This window comes from Prionailurus bengalensis, chromosome B3 (genome assembly GCF_016509475.1).
Source record: "Prionailurus bengalensis isolate Pbe53 chromosome B3, Fcat_Pben_1.1_paternal_pri, whole genome shotgun sequence".
Lineage (NCBI taxonomy): Eukaryota > Metazoa > Chordata > Mammalia > Carnivora > Felidae > Prionailurus > Prionailurus bengalensis.
The window spans coordinates 7,829,057-7,853,709 of record NC_057355.1 but is presented as its reverse complement, the minus strand read 5'-3'; the positions used below and the strand labels follow the sequence as shown (position 1 = coordinate 7,853,709).

The 24,653-nt window shown below is 49.5% G+C and overlaps 1 protein-coding gene across 4 annotated transcripts in view; it reads right to left on the bottom strand.

Moving 5' to 3' along the window:
- Positions 1–24,653, bottom strand: part of NTRK3 (neurotrophic receptor tyrosine kinase 3) — a 398,764-nt gene that overhangs the window by 97,519 nt on the left and 276,592 nt on the right. The window contains exons 13-14 of one of the 4 annotated variants that reach the window (XM_043554725.1): positions 20,035–20,169; positions 16,368–18,465 (exon numbers count right to left, since the gene is read on the bottom strand). The exons of 2 other annotated variants lie outside the window; for them this stretch is intronic. In XM_043554725.1, coding sequence (XP_043410660.1) covers positions 18,347–18,465; positions 20,035–20,169 — 254 coding nt within the window. In that variant the 3' untranslated portion in view covers positions 16,368–18,346. Of the gene's footprint in view, positions 1–16,367; positions 18,466–20,034; positions 20,170–24,653 lie in introns of those variants that run through there. One more of the 4 variants, XM_043554726.1, reaches the window with a different exon arrangement.

Here is a 24,653-nt window from a genome sequence, read left to right as displayed (position 1 = left end):
CTGTCTACCATTCTTCATCTGCTTACTCATTTCTCAAGGTTTTGCACCCTTATCACCTCACCCTGAGACCCACCCGTCACAATTTCACAGCGATCTCCTGATGCCCAAATCAAACGGCTTTTTCTTAGCCCTCACTCGATGCCGGTGAACCTCAAAAGCCCTTCACAGTCTGACCAAAGCTTATCCGAGCTCCCTCACCCTTAGCCATCTTGCTAAGAACGAAGAGGGTGATCACTTATCCTGCCAGATACGGCTCCGCACAGGATTCTGCAATTCCAGGGAGCCCAAACACACACATATTGATCACAAGGTCATGTACGACTGCGTCGTGCACAGCCACCTCTCCATGAAGCTGCAACTACACGTGAATCATCTTTGCAACCCTGATGCGCAGCCCCACCCTTTGCGTGAAGTTTCCATCAGTAAATAATCGCGCTCATTAAATCACTGAACATCATTAAGGGAGTGTGTGTCACTGAGGCATAAGAAACCTCAGGTGGCTGTATGGGCACACTTCCAGAGAAACTGAAAGCGCTCTTTGCTGGGAGATCTTTAAAAAGGAAAGGAGTATTTAATTAATGCCTTCGCGAGTAACTTTGGAAAAATGAACAACTATTTATCAAGCACCCACCGTGCCGGGCTCCGAAGCATTAACAGTCTGCACACTGGCATGCCAGCTGTAGCGGGAACTGAGGAAGGGGAGGGAGAAGTTAGGTGGGCGGGAGCAGAGCATGTTCGAAGCGGCTGCAAGGCAGGGCCGCTTCCTGGCTGGGCACCGTGGCGCCCCGAGGGCCCCTGCTTCCGGAGCTGGGGCGAGTCCTGCCAAGGGCATGGCTGGACAGAATGAGCGATGAAAGGCCACTGGCCTCCCTCTGGCCTGGCCATCAACAGCTAACGCCTGCTCCAACTGCCCGCAACTGCTTCTTTGCAATCCCATCGTGGGGAGGGAGCTTGGAAGTCTCTCCGAATTCCTTCCCATCCTGTACTTCCTTGATTCCCAGCTACCCTGGCTTCCGGGAGGATGCCAGAGAGCCTCATATGGTGGGCCACACATGCCTGAGCGGGCATCCAGGGCTGGCATCCACTGTCCCTCCTTCAGCCTGGCAGATAGAAAGGACTAACACCCAGGGATCCTGGAATACACATGGCATCTTGGCAGCCACCTCTGACAGATGACCAATGAACAGCTTGCCTGGGCTGTAGGAAGTGACACAAACCTAATTGCACTTGTTGGTTCGACTTCAATGCTCCTCCCAAGCTCAGTTTTTTTTTCCCCTTCCCTGTTGCTACCAGATCTCGATCCTTAATAACCACCCCCTTACGCTCGTCTGTGCCCCCACATATTTGTATTTCTTCTGTATCATCTGCTGTGCTGTCCATGGACCTTCTCTGCCCCTAGGACCTCATCTCCAGCAGACAAGAGCCCAGGAACTCAGAAGGGAGGGCAAATTTCTCCTACTTGTCAGTTTCTGTCCCATGCCCACCCCTGCAAGGACACTAAGGACCCTTTTAGAAAAAGAGGAGATGGCATGTTGGAAGCCCAGCATGGGCTTTGCTGTCACCACTGAGAGCTGCAAGAGCGAAAACATACCTACCGTTTGAGCAAAAAGGCTGCAGATTTGGATAATCTTATGATCAATCTCCACCCCTCCGTATTTCCTGTTGCTATTTCCTTGAATTTGCTCCAACACGTTGACTTCTCTCCAGTTTGGGCCCCTCCTCTGCCTAGTGCCCAGATCAACGGGTTGGCTGGAAATGCCTCGCTCTGAACTGTCTGTGGCCTTTTTACAGCCGCTTTCAATCTCTACTGTCATGTCCCACTCAGTGTGTTCCCAGGAGGCCTCCTGCTTAAAGGCCAGGGCAGGAGGTCAGGATACATGGGTACTGCCTCCCAACCCTCACCCTGACCTTGAGAAAGTCAAAGTGCCACGCTTGGTTAGCCATCTGTACGACATATGAGATTAGAAGCTTCACTCAGAATCCCATTAACATTTCTGAACTGTGCAGCTCAGAACCCCAGCCCTAAAAGTTGGTAAGGCTCTGACCAGAAGAGCATTTTGGGGAAGAACACGATGGGAGTGTGGGCAGCACTCAGAAGTCACCTGGGAAAAGGTAATGACCAATGACCCCTGTGTTCATTAAATTTGCATCCTGGGATTTTAAGCCATCATGTTTCAGAAAGAGATGGCTTTTCCTATGTCAACTCTCTGTTACAAGAAGACAGCTGTCTGGAAAGATCATTTGCTGGGTACCGGCTGGGTATTTACATACCCAGGGGTATCTGCCATGGGCCACAAGGCAGTGATGCTGTGACGCACAGTGCCCTGCTGGGGGGCTGCCTTCACCCTTCCCCTCGTTCAGCCTCGCTACCAAAAGTTCTGAAACACACGCTCTCTTATTCACTAAGAACTGAATAAATAAAACAGAAGAATCCTAGCTTCCAAATATCGGGGATAAATGAAATAAATACGGCATATCCACAAAGTGAAACATTATCCAGCCATTAAAAATCCTGCTATGACCCACTATTTAGTGAGGTTGTGGGGCACCCCATTCTCATATATTACTACTGACAGTACACATATGGGCTGCATATACAAATCAGATGGATCCAATAGCCTATTGGGATTATTTGGTCCTGTATTAATATTATATTTAGGTTCAAGGCATCGCAGTTAGTTGTAAGAGAAAATACTGTGAAGAAATTAAATCAATTTGATACACCGATACAATGGAATAGTATTTATTTCTAGAAAAAGAATAAGGTTTCCTTCAAGAAACTGGCAGGGGGAAACCAAAAAGCGTAGAATGATATGTATGATATACTGCAAATATGGAGGAAAAACAAGAACATATTTCATAGTTGTTTACAGATGGTTATTCATACATAATTGATAATGACACTCAGCGGTTACCTACGTGGTGATAGTGGTAATAGGAAGAGTCTACAGATGAGGGACAGATATAGGAAGGGGAATTCTCACCATTAGATAGACCGATAGGTACTGATACACATATTGACATAAAGATGTAGATTAAAATTTATATATATAAACTTTATTGAGGTATTAATTGCCTCAATATTGTTAAGATACATGTATTTTAAAAATTTTTTTTAACATTTATTCATTTTTGAGAGACAGGGACAAGAGCGGGAGAGGGGCAGAGAGAGACGGAGGGAGACACAGAATCCGAAGCAGGGTCCAGGCTCTGAGCTGTCAGCACAAAGCCTAACGTGGGGCTCGAACTCACGAACCACAAGATCATGACCTGAGCCGAAGTTGGACACTTAACTGACTGAGCCACCCAGGTGCTCCCAAGATATATGTATTGTTTACCTCAATATTATTGATATATATATACATATATATATATATATATATCTTCATCAATCATATATTGATACATATGTTATTAATACCTCAACAGATGTGTAAATAGTACCTCAACCTTATATATAATACAGTAAATATGTATGTAAAATAAACTATATTATATATAAAATAAATGCATGTAGCATATTTATATAAAATAAAGTTTATACAGAGAGAGGTATCCTCTACCTCAATATTACATATCAATATATATACTATTATATATCACTATATCAATACATATGTTATTGATATATGTATCAATAATATTGAGGCAGAGAATATCCATACATAAACTTTATTTTGCATAAATATACTTTATACACTTATTTTATATGTTATATACTTACATATACTTTGTTTTACATGTATATTTACTACATTATATATGTAAACTTTATTGAGGCATTATTGACCTCCCACAAAATTCACCCATTTTATTTTTAAAGATTTCATTTTTTAAGTAATTTCTATACCCAATGTGGGGTTTAAACTTACAACCCCAAGATTAAGAGTCACAAACTCCATGACTGAGCCAGCCAGAGGCCCCAAATCCACCCATTTTAATGTACAATTCGACAATTTTTAGTCAATCTACCAAGTGGCACAGCCACCAAAATCCAGCGTTAGGACATCTTCATCACCCCAATAAGATCTCTTGGGTCCATTTATAGTTACTTCCAATTCTCAACCCCAGCCCTACACAACCACTAATCTACTTTTTCCTCTCTAAAGCTTTGCCTCTTCGGGATATTTCATACCAATGGCCTCATTCAAAATGGGATCTTTTGAGTCTGCCTTCTGTCCCTTAACATCATGTATTTGAAATTTATTAATATTGTAGCATGTGTCAGCACTTCATTCCTTTTTTAAAAAAAATTTTTAATATTTATTTTTGAGAAAGAGAGACAGAGCATGAGCAGGGGAGGGGCAGGGAGAGAGGGAGACACAGAATCCAAATCAGGCTCCAGGCTCTGAGCTGTCAGCACAGAGCCTGACACGGGGCTCAAACCCACAGATGGTGAGATCGTGACCTGAGCTGAAGTCGGATGCCTAACCGAATGAGCCACCCAGGTACCCCTGTACTTTATTCCTTTTCCATACTGCATAATATTCCATTCTATGTATATGCCACATTTTGTTTATCCATCTGCCAGTTCAGAGGTATCTGGGTTGTTTCTACATTTTAGGTATTTTTAAAAGTGCTGCTATGAATATTCATGTGCCTTAGTGTGTGTGTGTGTGTGTGTGTGTGTGTGTGTGTGTGTGTTTGGAACCATGTGAATATATGGCTTATACAAAATTTTCATATTGCAAAATATTGTTTAAATGGCACATGCGATCTTATAAAAAGAAAAATAGCAAATAATGCATGTGCACGCACATGCACATAGAATGATTTGATTTCGTTAAATAATTAAATAAGTACATAAAAAAGATTAGAAGGCAGAAAGCTAAAATGTTAACAGTGTTGTCTCTGGGTGATGGGATGGTGGATAATTTATGTGTTTGTGTGCTTTTCTGTATTTCAACAAATTTTCTACTGTGAATATAAATTACTTTCGTAATCAGAAAAAAAAACCCCACAGTGTTATTAGAAGAAAAAATATATCCTTCCTATTCAATTTCTCCTGGGTCTTTACCTCTCCGTTACAGAATGATACCCTCTCAACAATGCAAAATTGGGGGGGGGGGTGCGGCCTTTCTCTCTCTCCTGTACAGTGCTGGTCACAGCATCTAGAAAACTGCAGATCCCCAATAAATACCAATTAATCGTGAGGACCTCGAGATCAGTCTCCATGGCAACCTGACAAGGGCATGACACCACCTGAGCACTGCCCCAGCGTGGAGATGGCCCAGCAGGCAGAATGCCCACCTCCAACAGCCTGAGGCTGCCAAAAGGCCATGGGGCAAAGGGATTAGGCTTCCCAAGGCTCGAAGAGAGAGACACCTCTTTAAACAATGGGACACTGGAAGTCTCAACTCATCACCCTAATTGTGGGGTTCCTTGAACTGCCATTTCTATTTATACAGCTGCAAACAGATGTCAAGATCCAGTATTTTTAAGAGCTGCACTGAAAAATGAAGTGTCCCTCCCCTATGTTTATCTCATGCATAATTTCATCATATTGCTTCATAATTATTCACTAGTCTGCACCAGGCCTGCCCCTTACATTTGCAGGACCAGGAACAAGAGAATTATTGAAGCCCGTATCTCACAGATCTGAAGATTTGAAAGTTGTAAGTCAAGCCAACATGCTGTTAAATATAGTACATCCTATCCTCCTACCCTGTTAAATGTATTTTCGGAATGATTTGAAGGGCAAGGTAAGAATGTAGGTGTCTCAGGCTCCTTGGAGTTGTGAGTTGGGACAGGTTGTGCCAGAGACTTGGCCCCAGCCTGCTCTCCTTCTCCTTCCCACAACCAAAGGGCCCCACCTAGCCTGAACCATGCCACAATCATACTCTCCTCTGCTCTAAACAGCAGCCAGCCCCCTTGGCCAATGCTTGGGCTTGGCAGTACATATGTCTGCAGTGCAACCCATCCTTAGGAGAATAGACCAATGGAGAGGTCTGCACATGGCATGGAAGTGAGCTAAGAGCCATTTTGCTGAGCAATTCTGGTTTAGGCAACTGCACCTAGAAGGGGAGTAAGGCCCAGGCTCCAGGTGGTCACTTTCCATGGCCCTTGGACTCGTGGCAGCTGTAGGAAGGTCCTGAAAAGTATGGGGTCCTTCTTAGCCAAGACTAAGAGGTAGCCTTCTATCTTCATACTAGACTGGGTTTCTCGACCTTGGCACAACTGCCATTTTGGGTCACTTGACTTTTAGGGGTTCTCAGTAATGCCTGCCTTCAGTAGTGACACCCAAAACTGTCTCCACGTGTGTCCCCTGGGCAACAGGTCACTACCAGTCTTTGAGAAAGACTGACTTCACTAGACTACAAAGTTCTTGAGGGTAGGAAACATGACTCCTTCACTCAGTGGCAGAGTGCATGGCATTGAGCAGATGCCCAGTATGTGTTGGAAGGGCGAATCAACGAACCATCTGCTCATGACCTCAGAAATATTCTCGAAAGGCCCTATTCTCCTGGAGAGGACTGTTGGTACTGGTGTCAAAGAGCATCTCAGAACAAGCTGAGAGCAGTTCTCGGTCCCTGCGGTATGAAAGACAAATCTGGGGTACGAAGGTACAAATGACAAGAGACGGGAAAAACAGCGCCACGCGCCCAGGACTGCCTGAGATGTGCACAGAATTAACCCAACGGTCCCTAAGATGTCATGCACTTCACAGTCCTATCTCCCTCTACCAGAACTTTCCAGGTCAGGAGTGTGAGGGAGGGGGCAGGGTCTCTAAACTTAAAACAGACACTCCTATGGGTCCTGGTAGAACACTGCTGAGCCCCACACGTTCCTTAGACAAATCCAAATGTGATGCACTTGGAGGGCTAGAATACACACGTTTGGGCTTCTGACCTACAAGGTGTTGATTGTAAATTTCCTTCATCCCATGTCATTCATTCCACCCTCTTTTACCATCAGGATTTTAAAACCCTATTCGTGATGAGCGTCTTCAATCAGCCAATCATGCTTACTGCTACAGCAAGCCCATGCTCCTTCTCCAGAGCAAGCAAACATCTGTCTCTCAGTTTTCTTCAGAATAGATGAATTCCTTCCCGTGTATTTCCCGTATTCCTAGCAACTGAGTATCTGCATCATCAGTGGTATCTGCATGAAGAAATGGGGTTCTGACGGTAGCCCCACACTTGGAGCAAAGAGCCTGACTGGTATCATTCACTGACAACAAAGGGACCCAGACTAGATTTGAGAAGCTGCTTGGGCCTCAGTTTCCCTACAGCAGCAGGTCTCAAAATGTGGTCCAGAGACCCCTGGTAGCCCCAAGACCTTATCAGGAGAGCCATGTGTTAAAACTATTTTCCTAGGAAGGTTTAAAGCCTAAGGTCTACTGAGATGGTCTATGCATTTTTTTCCCCCTCTCATTTTCTTACAGGTATATGTGGCGTTTTTCCAGCGGCTTCCTGCTACGTGATGACATCACCTGATGGCTAAGTGGGATGTGTGCGTGTGCTTGTGTTTTTAAGATCTTGCTCAGTTCTGGTTTCCACTGCAATAAACAGACATGGATTTAACCCACATGCAAAAGCTCTTTAAGGTCCTCATAATTTTTAAGATTGTAAAGGGGTCCCAAGCCCAAGGGGTCTGAGAACCACTGCCCTACAGCAACAATGCTGGTCACACTCCTACATCACCGAAAGCAGGCAGTGGAGGAAAAATATTTGGAAGATCTTTCTGAGAGGTAGAGTAAGTTACCGGGTATAAAAATAAGTACATTTTCAGAGTTTTATAACAGGAGTGTCACTGTGACATTTTAGCTGCAAAATGTTCTCTGGGTTCTTCTAGGTGGGGAAAAGACAAGTCTAGAAAAAACAGCAGGAGTATTAGTATTTTCAATAAAAGTAATATATAGTAAACACAGTGATGCTTGGAGGCTTACCTATGATCAGTTTGTACTTGGACTAGCTTCACCTCAACATCCCCAACCTGTCAAAAACCCGTTCCATTTGTTCGCGTCTCTGAGAATGTCCAGGGTGTGCAGAACAATTGGGAGGCACAGGGACCGAGAGCACATTTGTATTATTTGTGGAGGGAGAAGGCAGAGCATCTGAAGCTTGTCATTTTTAATTTAACTGCAATTCTGAGATTATCAGTGGATTTCAATTACCCATGCTATAGAATCAGGATGTGATTAGCAACCAGAAGCACTTTTTTAAACATCCAAACAACATCACTGTCCAAAATAAGCAGATGAAAAGACTTCATTCTTTCCAGCTTTAACACTAATCCCTCTATCACTTCTGATTTTCCCTTTTTAAATTTCTTCTAATTCCTTTTTACCCCCCTCACATAACATTGATGCTATTTTCTCTGCCCTCCACCCCTACCCAGGCACTAAGGTGTTCTGAACACAGGGCATCATTCACTTCCCCAGCATACCCAGAAAAGGCATATGATCATTGCCTCCATTTTGCAAACGGAACATATCAGGAGATATATCCGCCATGATGAAATAATAGCAGCATGGCCAACTGGAAGCCAGGCCCAAACCAAGATGCTTCACACCCACCCAGGAGCACTATGCACGTTGGTGGGTATGGAAAGAGACGGTGAAGGACATGTTGGAGACCTCTCAAGAGGAAGAGATAACTCCTGCTTTTTGCAACAACTGTTTCTAGAAATTGCCTCCCCCCAACTCCCATGTCAAAGGACTTGAATTTTTTAAATTAATATAATAGTAATAGTAATACGAGTAATACTAATAATAAGTAATTCAAGGAGAGGTCAGTGGCACGTCACTAACGAGGCAAGTTTTGCCAGTTCAAGGCTGGGGCAGATAAATAATGGAACATGAACCACCGTCTTAAGCCTGGCCACTTCTCTACAGCCTGCTTCCATCTTCTGTGCTATAAATAATTCAGAGTTTTCTTTTTTCTTAAATATCACAAAACCAAGTCGGAATCTTTATGTGAAGGATTCTGCTGTGTCCCTCTCTCCCTCCTCCCCTCCCTCCCCAGCCAGCCCAGGCAACTCCCCAGAGAACGACCCCTCAAGCTTTAACATTTATTCTTTGACATTTCAGACTATTTGTTAGGCAGAGCTGCCTTCTTGAGATCAAAGTCGGAAAATCTTGCCGAGAACTCCCGCTTGGCCCCGTCCAACTGTGACAGAGAGGGTCTATTAACCCCCAAGCATCTGCTTCCTTCCTCATCCAAAGAAATCCACCAACCCTCAGGCAAACGGGCAGCCATTTCTCTCTCTACTTCCCTCCCCTTGCTTTCAAGCCCCCCAGCCTTTCGGGGCGGGGGGCAGAGGTATTCTTCACATGTGATACACCAAGACATTCAGCAGAGGGAGGTGACCCCAAGAACCAGAAGATGTCCCCCACCAGGAGACAATAGCGATTCACGGGGATATGGCATTTGGGGCACCCGTCTAGTGGAGTCTTTTATCTGAGGATTAGCAAGTTGAGAGAGAGATGCGGAACACGGAAAGGTAACTTACCCAAGTCATTTATATCTTCAATTCTGTGTACTACCCCTAGATGATGTCACCTCCACCAACCCGGGAGTGCAGCCAGGGTTAGTGCTGAACTCTTAAACGCTTATGTGAAATGACTTACCATTTTCTTCTGAGATACCACAGTGAAGGTTTCCTGCTTCACAAGAGTACCTATCCAACAGCTCCCAGATTCATTGTTGCCTCTATACAGGGCAGAGGGCAGAAGTAGGAACGGACGCCATAGCTGGGCAAAGGGATTGGGGTGTGGTCGTTCATCATGATATAAGGTCAGTGGTTAACATCCTACTTCATTCTTCTTTAAAAAAAAAAAAAAAAAGCTGTGACCACACCATAACTCGGTGTTACCTAAAGTGTGTGTGTGTGTCAATCTATTGGTAGGTATTAAGAGAAGTCTATGTTTAATTAGATTGGGAAAGTGGTAGGACAAAAAGGTTTATTTAAAGGAGGACTTCTCAGAGCCTTTTATATCCTAATGTGTACTATGAATCTATAAGACATTGGCTGTACCGTGTAACATTCTCCAAAGTTATTTGATGGGCTCTTAGGAAAGCATTGTTGCAGCCAATGGAAAGGAGAGCACTTGATCCTGACGACATTGTTTATTACACCATTTACCTAATAACTGGAGTAAGAGGAAAAGGTTTCTCTGAACACTGGGGACTCAAATTGAGAGAGAGTCATATTGCGGAAACTGAAGTTTTGCCCAAAAAAACCGGTCAATTCACATGAGACAATAGTTGGTCAAGGGACTGACCCTCTGAAGCAACTAAGATGGCCAAAAACGCCATCCTGAAAATACACAGTGGGTTATTCTGGTCTTCTTCATGACGATATTGGCCCTTTGGTAACAGAGGTAACCAGTGGCAATTGCCTGTTATGGTAGCAAAAATGCCAAACCGACAGCCATAAAGATGGAAGGATTCCATGAGTCATTCAAACATGGACTCAGAATTTAAATTCTCCCAAGAAGGACATTCTCAGAATCTATTCTATATTTGTGATGCCTTCTCTGCTCCCACTGACTGTGGGAAAGAACGGACTGAGGTTCTCACTGGCCCGCTCGGCATCTGGCTCCCTCTGAAGTGAAAGGCTTCAGTCCAAAGCTGTGGCCCTCAGATAAGAGCTGCCAGAGGCACGGATCCTGGATGTGACCTCTTGGCCAGACTGAGCTTGTGGAGACCGTGGCTCATGACAAAAATTGCTGTGAGATTTCCCCTCAGGCTGTTATGTGAGTTTTCTCTCAGAACTAATAGCAAGAGAAGGCTAACACTCCAGTGTATATAGAATAGACAGGCCGGACTCAGCAACTAGCCTGCATTCTGGAATTTTCTTTCTCCCTGAGATTGTCTGAAGGAGGGTCTGGGAGGAACACTCACATTGGATGGCCCAGGGGACACAGACTTTAGGACTTGCCCCTTCTTGACTTTGGCAGCAGGTGGGCAGATCTTGGGGACAGCCTGTCCAGCCCATGCTGATAAAGACTAGGAACGAGAGAAGTCTTGTAGGTCCGGAGGTCTCCTGTGTTAGGGATCTAAACCTTCTCAGCTTCAAACTCAAGGACTTTCCATGGCATGTGTTCCCGATACCCCCAAGAACTTTGGCTGTGTGAAGTAAATATTACCCCAGGCCTGTTCAGCCAATTAGAGAGCCACATCACAGACTACAGACGCACCTCCTTCCCTTTAGAGCACCTGTGACCCCTTCCCGCAGCCCCACACCCTCTCTTTCCCCTGAGAAGTCCATTTGGGAGTCAGGATAGCATGACCTCTGGCCAAAGGCTGTCGCAAGCCTTGCAGAGTAAAGAACACGGTGTCGCAATTTCAAAACAATGACCCAAGGACCAAAACAGACCACAACTGGTGTCAGCTTCAGGGTAAAAGGAGGTGGCATTTCAGAGCTCTGTAAAAGAAGTGTCACCCGGCCACATTTGACAGCAAGGAAGTCACCTTTCTGGGGAAAGAAAGGTCCCTGCCCTTCTCACTGCAGGACGAACGTGGGGACAAAGGAGGGAAGCCTGTGTCTTTTTAAGGGAGACGGGCCAATAGCTCCACTGAGGCCCGCAAAGGGGGAACCCAGGTTCACGCCGCTGCCGTGGTAACAGCTCGCGGGCGGCAGAAACTGAGGAGGGAAGAGAGCCACGAAGGCAGCCTGGGTGCCACTACTGGCCACCAAGGCCTCAGGCGTTACTCACCAGAGTCAGGCTTGGCCAGCGCGGGTGGGGTAGGGGGAGTATCTGAGCTGACAGGACGCCCTGCCCCCCGAACTGTGACGAGGCCAAAACGAGAGAGCGCCACCCCGCAACTCATTCACACCTTGGGTTGGCTCGCTCCTTGGTCTTCAAACCCTTTCCACTGCTGAGTGGGGAGTGTCGGCCATCACTCCAAACCCTGATTGTCGCTTGACACTGCTCTGACAGGGGCGTGGGGAGACGTGCTCAGCCTCTCTGCCTCTCAGAAGAGCCACGCTCCATTCCTGCTACGCCGGGTACCCCTCTCTCCGCTCTCAGCCAAGTCCAAGTTAAATTCCTCTACTTCAGAGAGGCCTCTGGCAGCTCCTGTTTGCAGAGAGGGTCACGGGGCAAAAAACCACGACCCTGAGCTGCTCAGGGTGGCGTTGGTCATGTGCAGAAACCTCGCGTGTCTCCTGTTTGCTAGGCTTGGGAAGTGTCACCGAGGCCCTCGGCCGGGACCTCTCTGCGGCTCTGGCTGTTCTCTGGGAACTGGGTAATCCTGCCTCTCCCCTCTCCCCCAAATAGTTCCAAATTCCTTCTCAGAGTGCACCCGCACGGACTGAGCCGTGCCTTGGGCTGGAGGCCTTTGGCACAGAATCCGAGCCAGCAGCATCCTGTACGTCCCTGCGGGATGTGGGCTCCTCAGAGACCCTCCCGCCTGCCTGTTCCTTGTTTAGGGCAGCCCGCGGGCCTTATCCGAGGCCGGTCCCGATACCTCCTCCTCCTCCCCAGCAATCACCGTCCCCCGCCCGGGAGCACACAGAACACTCGAGCCCCACACTGCCATCCACCTCGAGCCCAGCACGGTGCGGAAAGACAACTTAGCCTTCAGAGGTCTACGCCCAGATATCTGGTGATGGAGGGGAAGTGTCCTGATGGACGGGGACGAAAGTACAGAGAGGCCACAGACCTCATCCCCCATGCAGAAATCTCCCTGAGCAAGCAGAGCTTTAATTCCAAGGGGACCCCTGGGTTCCTTGATGAGCCACCCACCGAAAAGGAAGAATTGGGATTAAAATCCTACCTAAATGGATCTCAGAATCCTGATGGAATTTTCAAACCACCTCCCAAAAAAGCAGGCAGGGGACCTTTATCTCTTGCCAGCAAGCTCATCTCCTTCAACTCACTTTGGGGTTCGAGTAGGGTTGAACCAGGAGTGTCACTTAGCTCTGAGAGTGGTGTCAGATCCAGGCTGAGGTTTTGCGGAAGGTGGGAAGGGGGGGTGTGGTCACAGGATTTCTAACGGCAAAGGGCAGAGCCGGAGCCTCAAGGCAAACGCGGGCTTTGCCTACATCGGCCCCACTGAAGGGTGGCGGGGGGGAGCCCCAGGCCCCGTGGACAATCTGGTTGCAAACCAGGCTCCCCGTCCGTCCTTTGCTCCTTGCTGCCCCGTCACCTTCTCCACTGTCACACGCCAGAGTTGCTCTCCATTCCTGTCCTCCCCAGAGCAGCCTGCATCACTACCCCCCCAGCGCCTCCCCCCTCCTCCCCTATTTCTCTCTCCCTTCCAGAACCACTGCAGCAGCAATGCGGGAGTCTACCCGGAGCTCAGGCTCCCTGCACCCTGAAGAATGAAGGCCCCCTGCCTGATCCACGTCCGGCATGGCTGCATTGATCCACCTGCTCTTGTCCAGCCTCCGTGCCATCAAAGCCCCTCTGGCCCCCTCACTACTGTGTCAGAGACGCGGGAGTCTCTGCTCGTGCCTGGGCTCGGCCTGTGGAAACCGGGCCCGGGCAGGAGAGGCATCCCCGCACAGTCCCACCTGTGCTGAGGTCACACCTGTGGCTGAGAGGTGGCGGTGAGGACGTGGCTGCTGTAAGCTTGGCGGAAGGAATTCCCACACAAGAGGGAAGAGCCAGGGCAGCCCAGAGGCCAGATTCTTGGCTTCCGCATTACACGCGCTTCGCGTCGGTTCTTTTCCCGGGTAAGAAGCACGTGGCTGAGTTTCGACACACCGGGACGTCTTTTGGGTGGGACAAGAAAGTTCGAATACGGACGGGAAGAGTCAGGCAAGGATCTTCCTTCCTTCCACCACCTTCCTGTCCAAAGCTGCTCACACTTGCCCAGACGTGGGCAGCCTCACCCACCATCCTGAGAATGGGGCATCTCACCCAATAAGCCCTCCCCCAACATCAAAGATGCCACCATCGTCTGCCTGGGAATCTTGCCAACTGCAAGCCACATCATTCATCTTAGACCTAAGACCAACCACGCTTTCGGGTGCCCGGGGTCACAAAATGCTAGAATGGGATAAGGAAAAAACTCCCCAGATATTCTTTTCTGGGGAGTCTTTAAAATCACCGTGTTTGAGAGGTGCCAGGAGGAGGTTAGGGAGGATGGCATCTAGCCTCGGAGAGCCCTGAAAGACTTGTTCACCTCGGGAGGGGTGGCTGTGCAGCCCCCCAGGACTGCGGCCTTCCAGAAGCAACAGACAGGCTGCTCTGTGGAGCACACTGCGAAGTCCAGGAGGCCTCCTGTCAGCCCTGGTTCTGCCGGTCACCAGCTGTGAAAACCAGGGCTGGTTACTTTCTGAGTGTCCGCTTCTTCCGGGGTAAAATGTGCCTGGCTTTGAGCGGGTCTGCAGAAGGGACATACGGTTGTTGTTAACGTCCCACAGGTGGGCCCATTCTTTGGCGCTTGGCAGCCAGTTCCAGGATCTGGCCATGTAGCCCTTGTGAAAGGCTCCGGGCCTCTCCAGAGCATGTCCCTGGAGGGCCCTACCCCCCCCCCGTTTTCACCACTGTCTTGAAAGACACAGCGAGTTTCCTGCTCTCCAGGCTCCAGAGAGTAGGGTTCAGAACCGTTGCTCCTCAAACACCCCTTCCAGAACAAAGATCCGTCTAGCACCCGGCAAACACACACGCTTCGTGGCCTGCGTCAGCTGTGGACCTGAACCACGGGACCAAAACGTACGCTGAGGTTCAGGAAAACCACTGTGAAATCCCATGGGGAAGATTCCAAACCCGGAAGGCCTTGCTGGTCCCCGGAGCCTCCCCGCACGAAGCCTGTCCAAGGCAGCATCCTTCTGGGCTGAGCGGTGCTCTCCGGGTCTGCCCTGCACCAACTCTAACTGCCCCGGAGGCTCTAACACCGCAGTAAATGTCTGGGACTTCGGGGCCCAGGAGGAAAACAGAGTCCTGGGCACTAAACGTTGCTCTCTCTCCCTGGCTCTTTAGACTTTTCAGCTCTCCTCAGATCTCACTCCCAGCACAAGGCCTGGCCTTGCACCTCGTAGGCAAAATAGAAGCCACCAGACCAGCCCTCCTGCCCTTTGCTGCCCCAAACCTCTAATCCCTCATCTTTCCTCTTGCCTCCTGCTGTGCTGAACAGCCCTCCCTTCACAGGCTGGTGGCACCCCTCCCTCCGAGCTGTGTGCTGGTCGCCCCCTCTTCTCAGGGGCCATTTCATTCCATCACCTCCTCTCCCAAGCATCCAAGGCTCCATGCATTAGACCAAAGCAAAGGTCAGATCTCTCTTGCTAAAAATGGAAGTTTTCCCCAATAGCCCCGCCCCTCGGCGATCCCAGTTCCAGACCTGGGACCACCGAGGACAAGGGAATGCAGGGCTGGGGCAATGCCCTCCCCAGGCCGTTCTAGAGGAGAGGAACTTCCATTTGGGGTCAGGCTGGGGGGAGCTCAAACTCAATTTAAACAGATTAAATCAATGAGGGTCAGGAGGTCCCTGTTGGACCTCCACCTTGAGCTCACCCACCTTGCTCTACCTGTCTCACTGTTACCTGCTAAGGAGGTGAGCTCCAACAGAGCCTGCTGAGGCCCAGTGAAAGGTCCAACCCCACCCAGGAACCTTTCCTCAGTCCCTGTCTTCCACTCTTGCCCCAGATGTCCTGCATACAGAGTCCCTCCACCTAGGCAGAAGATGTTGTAAGTTACAGAAGGCATGGCAACCCCTTCCAGCTGGGTCAAGGCCAGGAGCCCAGGGCACACAGCCATGCCCAGCTGACTTATGCATTCTACTCTTGGCAGGACCCCCATGACTGCCTCCCACTTCCCGCAGCCCACAAGAGCCCCATGGGACAGTCCAGCCCACCTGAGGGTGTGCGTGCGGGTGTGTGGATAGGGTGTCCCTGAAGGATAAGCAGACTAGCCTGTAAGCCCAGAGCCCAGTCCTCCTCTGGCAAGGTCACGTCCTCAAGACCCAGGGAAGGTACAAACCGGCTCCATGTGAGGGAAAATCCTATCGACTTACTGGTGCGAGGGTCCCTCGGTTCTACTCCCCAAACCTGTTACACATCAGCTCTGAAGAAACGATCTCGCTAAGCCTCGGCTGCTCAGGAAACAGAGCAGTCTCCCAGACACCAAGGAGGCGAGGGTCTCGGGGGCTTGAGCAGTGTCTGGAGGAGTCAGGTTTGAACCTGGCCTCTGCTTCTTGTGCTGTGTGACCCTGGGTGAACCACTAGACCTCTCTGTGCCTCTAATTCTTCCTTGATAGGACGAGGAAACAGTTCACTAGATGGACTTGACCTATCTGGAGGAGTCTCGATGAAAACCACCAGTGCAACAGATTACAGACACTTTTGTAAACAGGACTGAGCTAAGAAACTTCTTTAAAAGAGTAACAATTAAATAGGTGTGGCGGGAAATGTGAGAATTTCTGGATCTTTAACATTCTTTGCAGAATTGCCAAATAAGAGGTCTGATGCAGTCATTTCATTAGAAAATAAAGTGTTTATTAAGAAACTATACACTGAACACTCCTATAAGTCTCTGTGGAAATACAACGCCCCATTGTCATAGCACAAGGTGAGAAAATGGCAGAATAAAGGATGCTGGGGTGGATGGAGCCTGGCAGGCTGGAAATGAGGTAATGATTTACAATAATTAAAAACATCATCCTCAAGCTTACTCCTTAAAGCCACACTCGGGAGGAGGCCCTGGCCCAGAGGGTCAGCGGGACACGGTGGGGAACAGCCTGACACGAAGCGTTGGGGGGCAGGGTGGCGGGGAAGATGGCAGGAGCTGGATGAACACACATCTCAAGGCCCTGGAGGAAACCTGAATCCCCACATGACACTCTGGATGCTACGGTGTCCGGGAGGCCACCCCAGATCCGGGCCAAGAACCTAGAAAGCTTCGTGGTTTGAAACCCCATGGAGGCATCTGCAGAATCAGGCTGGGAACCCGGCACAAAGAATCACCATCCACAGGACCCAGGAAGGAAAACCTTAAGCGGGACTCTTACTTCCCACGTCAACTTGCCAAAGGCAGAGACTATTCTCTATTACTGTGCGTCACCACCCCAAAACTTAGGGGGTTAAAAGCCACCACCATCTTGTCCGAGGAGCTCCCCGTGGGAGACCCCTGCTTCACACTCTCCGCCGTCCCATCAAGGGGCAGCCTGTGCCGACTTCCCACGACGGAGGCGCCGGGGCCAAGCCCGAAGTCCACTCGCCCAACACGGCAGCAAATCTGGGAGAGGTTCAGGCTCTACCACTGTGCCTTTCCTATCAGAGCTGGGGAGAGGCATCCCTTACCCTTTCCCTCTCCCCAGTGGATTACGTGGAAAATGGTGGGGGTGGGGGAAAGCAAACCCCCTCTTTGGGAGAGGGTGGCCATGGAGTAAGGCATGAGTCAAAGCAAGCAAAGTAAACACATATATTGACCAGAGAACAGGATGACACTTCCATGAGAGGGGCTGGAGGAAGCCAATTTTTCCTTCTCTTCCCCTTCAGTTCATCTTGGCCTTGAACTGGTGATTCCATTGGGTTCCGAAAGTTCTGAGAGTCAAGAGTAAGTGAGAGTGGGGGTAGAGAGCCAATCCTGGGATCAGGGACTTGTAGGAAGGGCCTTGGCCCCTGGCTCCCTCGGTCCCTTGTGGTCCTAGCAGGATGGCCAACTGATGGACAAGACCTCCCGCAGCAAAAGCTTGTCAGGACTGCCGATCTAGGGGCCAAGGAGTTTTCTAGTATCACACTCACTGTGAGCCATTCCAGAAAGAAGAGGAAGGTAGGGGGAAAATGTGTCCAAAAAAAGTATGGTTTTCTCCACCAAAAAAACCCTCAAAAAAAACCAAAAATATATATATATATAGAAAATGATTGGTTTCCATTCTTTCCTCTGAGACCTAATCTGGTGCAACACTTGGGCCTGGCTCCCCCTCTCTCAGCGCGTGGTCTCCACCTCTGCTTAGCCGCTCTTCCCCGCTGGAGGCTGCAGGGCGATGAGGTCACTAAGAGGACAGCCTGGTATCCTAGGGAGAGCCAGGGAGACCCCACGCTTCCAGGCAGGGTAAGTGAGGCCGGAGCACGGCTGGGCTTCCATCAGGCTTTCTCGTGCTGGTTGGGTTGTTTTTGTAAAGCAAGAGAATGGCTAGTGTGTTTAAAAGGTGGTTCTTGGTGCACAGGTTTTTAATTCTCTTTATCGGCTCTAAAGTTGGTGGCAGGAGCTGCCTCGGAGGCCGGGAAAAAAGGAGCACAGTGATGACTGAGGGAAAGGGCGACCCTGCCAGTGGCGGATGGGGGAAGACACCCATCTCGGTGGCGGTAAAGGGTGCAGGGGCACCGGTGGCTCATGCGGTTTCTACTTAGCATCCCCGGATCCAAAGAGAACAGCGCCTAGAGCTTCCCACCTCTCAGAGGGCCCAGCCTACCAAGGTGACATCAAAACAGGGAGGCTTAAAAGGAGTTTTTAAAAGCCATGACGTCCTTTGCTGAAATAAGCACTGACATCCTCAACATAGATGCCATGGTTAAGAGGCTTGGAATGTCCGGGAAGGCTTATTGGATTCAACATAATTTCTCTGAAACCTATAAAAAACAAAAACAAAAGAACAGAAAAACAGAAAAAAGCAAAATAAAGTAAAAACCAAAACCCCCAAAGAAGATCAAAACTAGGAGGGGAGACGGAGAGGGGGCTTGAGGGGGGTGGGGGAAGAGGGAGGTACGGACACAGATCTATCGGAAACCATCAAACGAATTCTCAGCAAAAGGGAAGGAGAGGGAGGAGGGGATTAACTTAAAACCAAGCGTGGTCAGAGAAACTGGAAACACTCCATTTTGCTGCGGCCTCCGCTGAACCGAGGAAGGGAAGGGAGTCAAATATTCAGGGGCTTGGGCCTTGGATTGTCACGGAATAGCAGAACAGCCTCATCTAGGGAAGGGCACAGCCACTAGGGTCACTGGGATGGGGGGAAAGGGGCGGGAGGGAAAGCGTTCTCAGAACCTGCATTGCTAAGGGATACCAGAGGGCCACTTCTAACCCTAGGAGCTGGAATTCTATAGGTTGCCTTGACCATACCCGCGGGGGTGGCAGGGGCGGGGGGTGGGGGGGGAGGGCTGGGAGCGGAGCGTTATTCTTCCAAGCCTGCCAGCTCTCTCTCATTGACTTTTGGTCTCATTTCACCGGCTCGGTGGAAATTTAGGAAATAACGGCTGTTCTCACAGCCTTATCGTAACTCCAAGTCTTACAGAGGATAAAAACGCCCTGGAGGAATGACAATGGCGGCCACTTGCACGACAACTCAGCTCCTTTCCGGCCACGCTGCCATAGACTGAATTAGGAGATCCAGAGACGTGGGTGTTCCTGATCAAATCTCCAGATGGAGGTTTCTCAATCAACCCCAGATTATAATAATGTCTGTGAAATAACGTCTGTCTAGAGTGTGTGTGTGTGTGTGTGTGTGTGTGTGTGTGTGTGTGTGTGCGCGTGCGAGCACGCACCTGCAGACAAGACAGGAGCAAGCCTATCTTCTCATGAAAGCTACGGGCAGGTATGTGAAGGGCACAATGGACAGCTGGATGTTGGGGACGTGATGGGGACAGACTGAGCTGGTTGCGCAGAGACTCTCCCCTCCTCATTCCTGGATCACGTGATGCTCAAAACACAGTGGAGTAATCTGGACACTGGGAGCTCTCCATCTGTAGGGAGCGGGGTCAGATTTGTGAAGACGGAGGGAAACTTTCTTGTCTGTGACATCATGTTTAGAGAGAGGCTCAGCTTCAGGATGAGAGGTTTCTGCGATAGCTTCCCCGTGCTAAGCAGGGACGAGGGCTCTCTTGGGTCTGAGGTGGAAGGGAAGGCAGGCCACGGGTCTGGGCAGCCTGCCTAGGAGGTGTGGGACACCACTGTTCCTGTCCAGGTTGTGGTCCCTCTCTTGCTTCTCCCACACCCTTCGCCTCGGCCCTATGACATGTCCTCCCTGGAAGACTCCTCTGACCTAAGGGATTTTTAGTACCAATCCCACACTGGGCACCTAGTCATCCCCCAGTCCTCTGGGACATACTGGAGACTCCATGTGGTCTTAAGATCTGAAGAATCAAAACTGGTTGGGGGTGGGGCCTGTACTGCATACAAAGACGTCAAAGGAGGTAACTCACCATGTGACCTTGGGTAAGCCACTTCCCCACTCTGGACCTCGGGCTCCTCATATATATAGTGAGTTGATGAGACTAGATGATCTCTATTGTCCTTCAAGTTTAATATCCCATGATTGTCTATGTTTGAAAAGACCCCTGGCAGAAGAGGCAGACACGGGGGAATTAATGGTCAGTATTGAGCCCCAAGCGCAGAAACAAAGGGAAGTATTTTTCATGTGCACGATGCCAGAAGCAGAAGCCAGGTGTTCCCCGATCCGTAGTCAACACTTGCTTTACCTAGAGGGGCACCTGGTTCATCTCATGCATACAGTCTACAGACACTGTCCTCACAGTATCACACGGGAGCATTCAAGAACTGCGCCAGGGGGTCAGGGAAGGTTTGCCGTCCCCATGAACTCTGTCCAACCCCCTCCCTAACATCCTTGCCCCCCACCCCCCAATCCTCCTTCTTGGACCAGAGCAACCTGAACGTGTGCCCATCATTGCTCTTCTGGATGCCATTCCCAGGGCTGGAAGGAGGATTCTTATCACTTAGGTAATGGCCCTGCAAGTCCCAAGACCCTCTTTCTGTCCCCTTCTTTCTCCAAGAAAAAATTCAGCTAATCTCTAAGAGGAAAACAACTCGATAAGCAGGGGAGGATGAGGAGATGGGGCATGGGGCGGTGGCGAGTTTGGTCCCTCAAAAATCTTTCCTGCCTGAGTTAGGGCATAAACAGTTGTAACGATAAATGCTGTTGGTTCAGTAGACCCAAGGACTACAACTCCTATGAAAGGCTTATCGTTATAGCTGGAGAGTGAAATCTCCTTTGGAGGCCATGCAGCATCATGGGTCCTGGAAGGCTCCATGTTGGATCCATTAAAGGCAGGGCCAAGCCTGCCTAAGCCTCTGCCAAGGTCCCTGAAGCTGCCTCCGTGAACATGAGCCTTTTCCCATATTAGCCGGGATCTGAAGTTTGTTTTCTCTGGAACTCTTTCCCAGGTGGAGCCTTTCCAAGATTCTAAGTGCTGAATCCTGATAGCATAGGAGGCACTGCTCCAAGATCCTCTATTCCTCCCCCTCTTGCTCTGAGCAGCCCTGAAGCAGGAAGGAAAAGGCATCTGCTTGGGGGAGGGCAGGGGAGACCAGGACCACCGTGGACACTGACTGGGAAAAGCACAGATGCAGGGAGGGCCGAGGAGGGGCAAAGCCACCTCCAAAGAAGGCCTTGCTCACTGTGCCCCCACGGACCCCCGTGCGTCTAACCTTTTCCTCCATCTGGTGACTGCTCTACACAAAGTCCTGCAGCATAGAGTTCACTGTGGGCGCTCCATAACTCAGAACAGAGCCTGGTCTTCAGGGACTGTCTGGTATAGGTTTCCTGAGAAGGGAGCCAGAGACTCTGGGATAGTTTGGGGAAGGGAGGGGTGCTGGGAAGGCAGGCTGGGGGAGAAGGGGCGCTGAGCACCCACAGTACTGGATGAAAGGACCGGAGCCAATCCCCCCGGGCCAAAAGCAGGTCAAATCTTCAAGGGCAAGTGATTCAATATTCACTGCAGCAGAGAAGGGAGGGTTCCAACGGCCGTGCAACACAGAAGGGGGCCTAGACCTTCAAGCCTCTCCACTTTTCTGACAGCCTCACAGATCCCAATCATCTGTCCCTCTCTGTGGTCTCACCACAGCCCCAGGGCCGACCCCTGGCCTTGGCAACCTAGGGCCCCCAGCTTTCTGGCACCTGCCAGCGAGACCTTCCTTGCATCTCCTCTGCCTACACACTCCTCACATGGCTTCGGATTCTCCCAGCCTCCTTTTCTGTCCCTGCTTCTTCCTTTTGTTATGTGACATGATAATTTCGTTACCTAACTCCATAAAGTGGTTTAGGTTGTGGCCTTGATAAAAGGCCCAATACCGAATGGAGCTCTATTGGATTATTTTCCAACATTTCCTCTTCAAATGTATTTGTTTGTCATCTTCAAGTTGCTACATCACACGAGTGCTTAGCACTTATATTGAGAGAAGCACTTTATACTCAACAGTGGGCTGAAATACACAGGAGTCCTGGCACTGAGGTCATGGGTGCCTTGGTAGGGAACCGGAGGCCCAGAGCAATTCAGATCCTTGTCCAGAGAGAGAGACAGAGACAGAGACAGAGACAGAGAGCAGGAGGGGACAACAGGACAGATGGAAGGGCAAGAAGCCTGCTCTGCACCGTACCCCAGCCAGAGGGTATTGTCTCCATAGCCTCCTCACTTTTCCCAAGGGGTAAGAAGAGGTGAGAGGTTTTGAACCATGCTGCAGGAAGGCGCGGACTGAAGAAGGGAGCTGTAACATGTCCAGCTGTAACAACCCTACCACCAGATGCATCACTGAGCGCCTTGGCATCCAAAGATCTATGTAAGTAAGGGACAGTGCCAGGTGATGCCTGTGGCTAACTCAGTATCGCCCAGCATCCTTGAAGGGCTGACGTTATTAACTCCATTTTAAATGTGGGAATACTAAGGCTCAATAATATATTTAAAAAACAAGCAAACCAACCAAGTTCACTTGTGGCAGAATCTGATGCTGACCCAAGCTCTACACAACCCCAAAGTCCTTATACGTAACTACTTTGCAGTATGGCTTCCATTTATTGAAAATCAATATCCAGGGAAAAGAGGCTGAAATGGAGGTCAAGGCAGCAGTGGTGGGGACATTCTGCAGGGGAGGCAGGACTTTATATATGGCTCCCTCTACAAGACCCAGACGGAGGACAGGAGTCATCTTTCCTCACTAACAGCTTCCCTGGCAAGGGAGATGAGCATCCCATGCCCGCCCCTGCCCTCCTCCAGCAGGTGCCTGGTCTAACCTTACCCCAGGCTGCTTCATCTTCTGCACTGCCCTTACAGTAACACTTTGCATGGCCTAGGACCTTCCAAGTAAGGAACCCCAAACTGTATCTACACATGGACTCCTTCATTTTGATGGCACTTCTGTGAGTTCAGCTCAGGAAGGATGAAAAGTAAACCTGATGAAAGAGAGATGGTAATGAGTTTGGAGAGAAGAGCAGTTACCCAGAATATTGTTACGCCCATAGCAAGAGTGTGAAGTATCTGAGAATACCCCTAGGAAGCCGCATGGTGCCCAGGAGAACTCTCTCCCCAGCACCCTCCCCTAGGCCACTATGTAAACAAGAAGGGACAGGAACGAGTGCATTATGGTAAAGAAAAGCTCCACCACAGGTCTCTCTTTCTGCATTTCCTGCTGTGTGGGGTCATGGAAAGACGGTCACCAGGGAGTCCTACTGGTCCCTGGGATAGGACCTTTGTTCTGCACCTTTGGCTCCTGATGTGGCCACTGCTCTGTCTTCAACCTATGTTCTTTCTTCTCCTGCCATTAGATTCAACAGAAGGCTGGTAGCAATGACCCAGGTGGGTGGGACTCAAATGTCTTGGCTTGCTGTCCATGATACAGCTTGCTTAAAATTCTCCTATCTCTTCTTCTTTTATTCTGAGGTTGCAAACCTAACCTATAGGCCATATGTGGCTCCAGGACGTGTCTTTTTTCGGCACAATTTCTTTTTAAAATTTTTTTACTTAGTTGCCAACATTTAAAACTCGGGAGATTTCACATTTAAAATTTCCACATTTCTAGCTTCCCTTGAAAATCCAAGAGTGCTGGCAATGCTGGGCCAGCTATTTCTGCACAGTGACAATCAGAGCAACATGGTAGCCACTCAATTTAGACAGGGCACGTGTTCTCTGCTTTTCCATGCACTCTACCACTCCCTGTTACCGTCTACCTGGCCCCTTGACTTATTTTCAATACCTGCATGGTTTGTCTTAGAGTTTCCTACTCTACAAGGAACACAAAGCCAGCACTAGGTTATGGGCTGTGCACTAAAGGCCAGGAAATGCCATCTCAGCCAAGCCTTGCTATCTGTCCCTGTAATGACCAGACTATGCTCCCTCTAGTCATGGCTTGACACCTACATCCAAGGGACAAACCTATCTCAGAAGGAGGAACTCAACCGCACGGGTAAGAGGGCATCGTGTTTGGAAATAAAATTCCCAGTGAGAAAACGTGCCGGACACCACGCACAACGCTGCTGTTGGGGAGAAGGTGGCACTATAGCACCGTCACTGGCTGTGTGTTCCACGCTGCTTACACGTATAAGGCACCTGACCAAACGCTGTCAAGTGCCAGCTATCAGGCCTCTTCACACAGCCACTCCATTCCACGGGACATGATCTGACCCAAGTATCCCCATATCCTTACGCGGACAAACATGCTACAAAGGGTCCCACAGGCTGCTCAAATGTACTTGGCTGCTGAACTGAAACGTCCCTCTTGTACATTTCCTGGCTAAGAGTGTGGAACGGAGATTCCCCAACGTCAGTATGCAGTGCCTCTTCTCGTAAAGCTGCCTCGGTACAACCCAGAAAATAAACAATGAGACCTCCCTGGCCCATGTGCCAAGTCTGGTTCCAGTTGTGTGCAGATATTCTGAGGGAGGGGGCTGAGGCTGAATGTACCCCAAATGTGATTTAGCGCATAGAATCATGCCCAAAGGAAGTCAGTGGGAGGGCATCCACACCTGGGTGATGCAAAAGGGCACAGAACATTGAGATCCTCAGATGGCAGCAAGAGGCTAGCCCCTGATGGA